General features: G+C 40.9%; 1 protein-coding gene across 7 annotated transcripts in view; it reads left to right on the plus strand.

Moving 5' to 3' along the window:
• ACOX2 (acyl-CoA oxidase 2) overlaps positions 1-7,936 on the plus strand; it is a 32,453-nt gene extending 24,517 nt beyond the window's left edge. For 5 of the 7 annotated variants that reach the window (XM_034997864.1, XM_034997867.1, XM_034997870.1 and 2 more), the window contains 3 exons: positions 3,184-3,316; positions 6,735-6,838; positions 7,899-7,934. In XM_034997864.1, the coding sequence (XP_034853755.1) occupies positions 3,184-3,316; positions 6,735-6,797 (196 nt within the window). In that variant the 3' untranslated portion in view covers positions 6,798-6,838; positions 7,899-7,934. Of the gene's footprint in view, positions 1-3,183; positions 3,317-6,734; positions 6,839-7,898 lie in introns of those variants that run through there. The other 2 variants (XM_034997865.1, XM_034997868.1) reach the window with 2 other exon arrangements.
• Positions 7,937-8,780: the final 844 nt, after the last annotated feature.

The raw sequence follows: 8,780 nt of genomic DNA on the forward strand, positions 1-8,780 counted from the left end.
GGGAACAAACCATTAAAATAATTCAAGAAAATACTCCTCAAATGAAGAGCACGAGTTTCAGACTGAAAAGGCCATAGATGTTTACAGACTAAAGGAGACACACACAGAAAAAATAAGTCAAGTATCATACAGTGTGCAAAATGGTAAATAAATGCTATGAAGAAAAGGAAAGCAGGGAAGGGGTCAGGAATGCCAGGAGTGCAATGCTGGGGCGGGGGGGGGGGGGGGGGGGGAGGAACTGTGGTTTTATTTTATTTTTTAAAGATTTTACTTTTAAGTAATCTACACCGAACATGGGGCCCAAACTCACAAACCCAAGATCAAGAGTTGCACCTTCTACTGACTGAGCCGACTGAGCCAGCCAGGCACCCCAGGGAATGTAGTTTTAAATAAGTCAGAGAAGGCCTCCCAGGGAGGGTGATGTTTGAGGAAAGATCTCAAGGGCTGGGGACAGGAGAGGAGCCATGGGGTTGGCTGGGAAAGGAGCACCACAGGCAGAGAAGTCCAAACATTGGAGGCCAGAGCATGCTTGGCACATCCATCCAGAGAACAGAGAAGAGAACAGTGACTGAGGTGGGGAATGAGAGCAGAAGTCAGAGTTAGGGGTGTACTGGGGCAGGGGCGAAGGGGGGTGGAGATCATTGCAAAGACTTAAGATGTTGGCTTTTACTTTGTGTGAGAGTGGGAGGGTTTTCAGCGTTTCAATCGCCTGATGAATTTTTCTAACGGATCATTCCAGCTGCCATATTAAGAACTGACTGGGCAAGGGGGATGACTACAAAGCAGGGAGCCCAGCTAGGAGGTTACCTCAAAAACCCAAGTGAAAGATGATGTTGGGTTAGACTGGGTGATAGCACCGGAGGTAGTGGGAAGTGGCTGAAGTTTGGATATATTTTGAAGGTAGAACAGGATTTGCTGACAGATGTGGGGTGTAAGTGACAAAGAGGAGCTCAGGTTTTTGGCCAGGACAGAGTTGCCATTTGCTATAAATGCACCAGATTTGGGCAGGATGCACAGGAGAAGGTGTAGAAGATCAGGAGTCTGGCTTTGAACATGTTAACTTTGAAGGGCCTGTTAGAAATCAAGATGTTAATAAGCAGGTAAGTGAGACTGGAGAGAGAAATTTGGAAGTCATTAGCATATGGCTGGTATTTAAAGCCATCAGAAGGATATCACATGGAGTGACTGTATAAAGAGAAGAGGCCCCAGTACTGAGTCTTGGGACCCTCCAAAGAGGATGAGAGGAGGTGGCCTTGACAAGAACTATTTCAGTGGTGCTGTGGAAGTGAAAACCTAAACGGATCTCATAAGAGCAATCTAAAGAGGTGGAGAAGAAAAAACAGCAAAGCATAAACAAGCACAACACTTTTAAGGAGTTTTATCATAAAGGGGATCCAAGATCTAGAGTAGATGATGGAGAGGGAAACAGACTCAAAAGTTTGTTTTTAAGATGGGAGATAGGACAGCCTGTTTGTATATGAAAATGATCCAGTAGAGAAAGGGGATTCTGACATTGTAGAAAAAAGGCAAGAGAATTTCTAGAACGTTGTTCTCTAGTAGGCAAGAGGGGAAGGCATCTAATGGTCGAGGAGGGACTGGAGTGAGCTGGGACCCTGGACAGCGTACCTGTACTAAAAACAGAGAAAGCACGCATAAATGCATGGGTGGGAACTTGTGGATGTGCTCTTACCGCTTCTATTTTATCAGTGAAATGGGGCGAAAAGTCATCTAAGTAAGAGAGATGGGGAGGTGGGTAGTGTGGGTTTAACGATCAGAGAGAATGTGTGAAATAATCATCTAAGAGAATGAGAGAGTAAAGGAATTAGAGCAACGTCATATGATCGCTAGGCAGCAGGAAGGGCCCACCTGAGCCCCTTTTACACCAGTCAGTACTGGTTTCCCAGCCACCTATAGCTACAAAGGTGGTGGCAGAGAGTTGATGAAAAACTGCTGAATGTGTTCTTGAGGGAGTGAATATAACAGACCATGAAATTTCAGCTGAATAAGGAAGGAAGGAGGCCACCAGGAGGATGAGGGACGTGAAGTAAGTGGTGGGTGCGGGTAGGGTCAAAGAAGTGTGAACAGCCCTAAATGGAAATCCTCTTGCAGTGATGATGAAGGGTTGCCCAGAGAAGATGAAAGCTGATAGGTACAATATCCCCATCAGCTCAACTGCTTTGTAAAAGGAGGGCTAGGGAAGAGCAGAACCAATCACAATGTTATGCTTTATATTCTTTGCTAAAAAAAAGGAAGAGAAGCATGTGAACAATTTTTTAAAATATTTCATTCAATAGGCTAAAACACATTTTGTTGTTTGGAAAAGAAAAAAAGGGGGGGCTATCAGAGTCAGAACTCTAGAGGGAGTAAGCTAACAGGGCAGGAGCCAGTGAAAGGAACACACCTCACATCACGGAGAAGGTACAGATGTGGAGGACGGCGTCCTGGGGTGGGATCTCGGCGGAGACTGACAGAGGGAGGCTGCAGAACAAGGTCAGCAGGGAAGATCCCAGAACCGAGAAGCCACATTTTAGAGGAATGAAATCACTGAGGATGATGACAGAAGTGTTGTCGAGAGAAACAGTGGACAAGCAGGTAGATCACTAATGGGAAGGACATGGTAGGGACACAGCTCAGCTGTGGGCAGAATACATAAAGTCACAATAATATACACACATACAGCCATCACAGTGCAGGCAGCGAATATAAGTCTGACCGAAATCGTAACTATACTGGGAGCAGGAAGGCCGAGGAGAAGAAGCTGGGGTGGGCGGGGGGGATGACACAGGGGTGAGGGTAGGGGACCAAAAACATATCCTTATCTTTTTGTAATGGAGAGCTGACAGATAATATCTAAAACAGAACAATCAAGAAATAGCAATCCAAACAAGATAGAGACATTCAAAAAATATCAGCTAAAAGACTGAAACTGATTCCAGGGGTGGGGGAAGTAGAGGTGCGACAGGGAGGTGCTGATTTTAAATAACAAGCCTTGAAGACTACTGGACTCTTTATACTTGTATATAGAACAGATCAAAAATTAAAACTTCTAAAAAATTAAAGCTGAGTTGTTCAAAAGTGAATAATGAAGCAACCTCTAATGAGGTGTTGTTATTCACCATCCCTGATTAATTAGATTCATAAGAGCAATCTAAAATACTCACAAACTCTTGTTTTCTCTCACAGGAAGGATGCCATCTTGTTAACTGATGCTTTTGACTTCACGGATCAGTGTTTAAATTCAGCACTTGGCTGTTACGATGGAAATGTCTATGAACGTCTGTTCCACTGGGCTCAGAAGTCACCAACCAATACTCAGGTAGTTAAGTAGAACACATTATAAATTATGTAAGAGAGCAGAGAACAAGCAGTGAATACACCTCCATGTTTTCTCATTTTAATTGATTCCTATTAGGTTGGAAATCGATTGGCATAGCATGTCTGTTGAAAATATTTTGAGAATACATAAAAGAAGCCAGGAGTGGGGATGTGGCCTGGCAGGAACTCTGAGTCTGGACTGTAATCAGCAGAAGGCATTGCTCAGAATCTGGTAAAGGGAATCAGGAGGAAGGTCCAAGCTCTAAATTATGGCTTGACATACCCAAGGGCACACACACATAGTGGCAAACTAGCTTTTAAGTAACAAATATAAGAAGATAAATCATTGCTGTGATTTAACCATCTTATTTTCAGCCTTTTAACTCTCAGTTTTGTGTTGATAAAAATGGGTATTCAGAGGGGATAGGATTCAGGGGATGGGGGATCACTCTCAGATGTGACTGTCTGCTGGAGATGCCTCCTTCCTCTGCACTCTGAGGAACACAGTCCCAGGAACAAAGAAGGCTGCTGACGGGCCATCGGCAGCCCAGGAAAGCCGTATAAATGACAACTACAAAGGTTATGGCAAAAAGATCCCCAGCTGTCCTAAGAGAGAACACCAGAACTCTATGTCATTGACAGAAGAGGGGAGGACTCATAAAATCCTAATGATCTAGAGCCAGCGTCCCAGACTCTCTGCTGTAAGCCTCACTGGGAAAGGTTATGAATGTCAATGACTACAATAACTGGATTAATGAAATAAACCCTATATTTAGAATTTGATAACCAATATTTAATAGAAGATTTGATACAGATAATCAAAACAAAGATAATCTATAGATACACAACAGATTACTTTAAGCTCTATAGTGCAAATACGTTACTCAGATAGTGAAGCTTACTTTTTTACCCCTTAGGTCAAATTTCAGAAAAGGTGTCTTAACACCTCATAAAATTGGCAACTCTCAGGCTTTCATTCACACTTAGCATGGTGTTAGACTTGGTCTTCACATTTTGCATCCTGTCATACCTCATAGCTTAATTTAACATGATTATCTAAAATTACAACGCAACTGGTCACCTACAAGATGCTTGTCAGATAGAAGGCCAATCCATTTTGGTCATTCCCTGTCTGCAGGGAGGCATCCTTTTAACTTGACAAGAAAATATAAAGAACTTATCCAGAGAAAGTATGATACATTTATTGCTTAATACAGTGAAGCTACTTCTGGCATGTTACTTTTTCTAATAATTAGATCTCCCTACTTTCTACTATTTAAATCCTGGCATAAAATGACAGCAGTCCTCCTAATCCAGATGCGCTCCTGTGGTCTAAGGATAAACATATGACGCTTCATCGAAAACCCGACCCTGTTGTTAACAGGGGCCAGCAAATGCTGACATATCTAGCTCAAACCTGCTTACCTAGCAATACAAGGAAATATGCCAGTTCTGATCCCTCATCTTCACTAAAGAACACAGGGAGTTTTCTTGCGGTTTTGTTTTTTTTTTTTTTTTACTTTGTTTCTAATCTTCACTTTAAAAGCATTGACTCTGGATACTATATGAGGGCAGGCTTATGTAAATGAGGGGCATGACTGGTCCACAGCATCAACAGAGCTGGTAAAATGTTGATGCACTTCATCCCATTCACTCTTCTATTTTTCCCTATCTCCTGCTACTTGACCGTGAACAAGGATGGAGTCTTCCTCTTCCTAACACCAGGATCTGTCTTGGAGTAGACACTTTGCAGTTATGGAATAAATGAACATAGTTTTATGACCCACACAGTGAGATGAAGAACCCGCTGCAGACACAGAGCTGCAGACTCTGACCATCTTGGCTTACGTCACCTTGCTAAGAAGGGGACAGGTATAGCAATGTGGCTCTTCCATGCACAGCAATTTGGGAATGTGAGATTATCAATAACCTTGGAGAAGTGTTGCCAGTTAGTTAAAATGACAGTCGGTTGACTACTGATATACAGCCACATAATCTTACATTACTGACTCCTTGAGAGCCTACCAAAATAGCACTTTTAAGGTGTATATATATATATATATATTTTAAAGATTTTATTTATTTATTTGACAGAGAGAGACAGTAAGAGAGGGAACACAAACAGGGGGAGTGGGAGAGGGAGAAGCAGGCTTCCCGCTGAGCAGGGAGCCTGATGCGGGACTCGATCCCAGGATCCTGGGATCATGACCTGAGCCAAAGGCAGATGCTTAACCGACTGAGCCACCCAGGCACCCCAAGGTATATATTTCTAATCTGCTATAATCTTGAAGCTGCAGTAAGAGACATTTTTTCCCTTATTTGCACTAGTAGAAGAAGGCACACGGCAGGTATTTCAAATAAATTAAAACAACAGTTACGTTAAAACATGCCTTGGAGACACAAAATTACAAACGGGAATATATTTCACTGACATTTTCTACCAAGAGAAAAGTGCAATGCTGTTAAATGTCTTAGAATCATAAGGCAGTCTCTCTTCTGTCTGGGGCAGGTGAGTGTTGAGCTTTATCCCTAGATAGGATGATGTGCTCTCTCATAGTTTACTCTAGCCATGGTGTGTTTTTTGGCATTTTTCCTGAGCTGGATGCTATTTCAAGCCAGATTCTCCAAAGTGAATTGCAAAAGGCTGTTTCCGCTCCCCATGTGAATTCATATTTACGTGATTCCCTATAGATGCAAGCAGTGCAGGAACCACTGGAGGTAATTTCAAAACAAGAATCCTATTTCCCCCAATTATTCTACTGTAAAAATTTGTCCAAGTAGTTGCTAGATGCATTAAACATACCTACTGATTCATTCATTCAGTCATTCAATAAATATTTATTGAGCATATGCTATATGCCAGAAACTATTCTAGGTACTAAGGCTACAGTGGAGAAAAAAAAGAGTCGCAGACCCTGTCTTCAATGAGGAGCTTAAAGTTTTAGCCTAGACAGGCAAAAAAGTAAATAAACAAGTAAATATTAAAAGATGAGGCTAGAGCTGTAAAGGAAAGAATCAAGATATACATTAATGAACAATGGGAAATAACCTACTCTGACACAGAATCTTGCTTACCTTACTCCACCCTCTGGTTCCTTGCTTTGTGGTTAATGTTCAATTTCAAAGAACCTCAAAAAAGTCAAGCATTTTATTTGTATTAAATTCCAAAAGCAAATGATAAGCTGTTTCTTAACTGGCCACCAGCATCCACAATTTAAAATCTGCATGAGAAAAGGAAGGATGCCCTTTGGAAAAAATGTTTCTCCATATGTTCAGACAAATGGATTTAAAAAATAATTTTTAAAATTAAGACTCTTATGTAATGTTACTTTTTTAAAACTAAAAACTTAATTTGAAGGTAAAGGTCATTAATGCTGGCAGAAATACTATCTTAACAATGCACTTTTTTCTACAAATAGGGGAACCCTGCCTATGAGAAATACTTAAGACCACTATTACAAAGTTGGAGATCCAAGCTGTGAAGTAATCAACAGCATTCAAGAGACACCACCATGTGATAATGGTACTATGGCATTAAACTTTAAAGTATGCTTCATATACACTTCATATATTTCAAAGTGTGTGTGTATGTGTATAAATATGTGTGTGTGTGTGTGTGTGTATGGTTGTTTTTAAAGTAAGCTGTAGGGGCGCCTGGCTGGCTCAGTCAGATAAGCGTCTGCTTTCGGCTCAGGTCATGATCCCGGGGTGCTGGGGTTCTGGGATGGAGTCCTGCATTGGGCTCCCAGCTCAGCAAGGAGTCTGCTTCTCCCTCTCCCTCTGCCCCCGACTCATGCTCTCTCTCTAATGAATAAATAAAATCTTAAAAAAAAAACAATAAAGTAAGCTCTATACCCAACGTGGGGCTTGAACTCATGATCCCAAGATCAAGAGTCGCATACTCTACCGACTCAGCCAGCCAGGCACCCCTTAAAGTATGTATTTTTTAAAGAGTGTCATTATCTGGATGGATGGATGGATGAAACATCTGTGATTTACTTCAAGATAATCCATGAAATGAAAAAGGGAGAGCGAACAACTAAAGACGGTTGGTCAATGGGCCCATGAGTGTTTGCACTATTCTACTTCTGAATATGTTTGAAATTTCCCACAATAAAAAACAGTAGTGCTATCCATTTGTAGCATCTATTTAGTAAAACTAAAGAGTTTTACTTTAGATCTAAAGTCAATAGACTCATCAGTTATCACTTACGTCTAATTTAGCACACATTTAGCCAAGGGTTTAAAAGGACATACACAATTCTCCTCCAAAAGTGTCTGTACTTGGAGTAATCTAAATAAAATGTAGGGCCCTCAGAATACCACTGAGTATCAATTTTTGAAAATCAACTATTTCACAGTGAAAATGATTTAAAATTTTCTTAAAAAGGCATAACTGTCTCAAATTACCCAAATATAATCAAACTACATTTTTCATATTGTGCAAGGGAATAAAACACTCAAAATTAAATTCCACCAGACAAATTAAATTGCAAAAAATCTCAGCTGGCTACTTTTCCTAATTTACTCATAAAAATAACCATTTAGTTGTTAATACTTTTTTCTTTCTTTTTTTTTTTAAGTAGGCTCCACACCCAGCATGGAACCCAATGCAGGGCTCAAACTTACGACCCTGAGATCAAGACCTGAGCTGAGATCAAGAGTCGGATGCTCAACAACCAACTGAGCCACCCAGGGGCCCCTTAGTTGTTAATAATTAATAAATCTGAGAAAATTTGCCAAAACAAACTTCTCTCCAGTAAACTGGGCAAGGAAGAGACCCCATAAGATTTTACCTTTTAAAATGCTAGAAGTATTACTCCCATTTCCACATCAATTTTCAACCCAAATCACTCTGTCTTGCATCTACCTCTGCCAACTCAACAACACATAAGTGGCTGGATAGTTTTTTTTGGGGGGGGGGTAACCTCTAATCAATTTTAAGTATGAGACAATTTTCTAAAAAGATAACGTCACACTAGCACGTTTACTGAAACCACGGCAACCTGCCAATAGCATGAAGGGGTTTTAGTTTGAAGACGGCTGAAGACGGTTTAGTTGAAGATGGTGAAAACGGGGTAATTATAGGTTTCTAGATGTTGGTCACTTGTCACATCTTAAAATAAATTTTCAGAGACATGGGCAAAAATGGATGTAAGTAAGTGTTCTCATCCTCCTTTCAGAGAGAGAATCTCAGAATCTTCTCATGAAGAGGAGAAAAGGAGTGACCCACCCAAGGGCACACAGCCTCTGAACTCTACTCTTCCCTTAGAAAACAGGGAAGAAATTACATGACTTCCTTTTATACGGTGTTCTAGCAAACTAGTCTCACTATAGCTAACATAATCTTCCTGTAACTTCCAAGAAAGAGAATCAAATCAACTATCCAAAATAAGACCACAGTGAAGTAAAGTATATACACATCTCCTGTTCCAGAGCCTTCACTCACTGCAGTTTAGTTTTTC

This window comes from Mirounga leonina, unplaced genomic scaffold (genome assembly GCF_011800145.1).
Source record: "Mirounga leonina isolate KUSES-001 unplaced genomic scaffold, KU_Mleo_1.0 Mir_94, whole genome shotgun sequence".
Lineage (NCBI taxonomy): Eukaryota > Metazoa > Chordata > Mammalia > Carnivora > Phocidae > Mirounga > Mirounga leonina.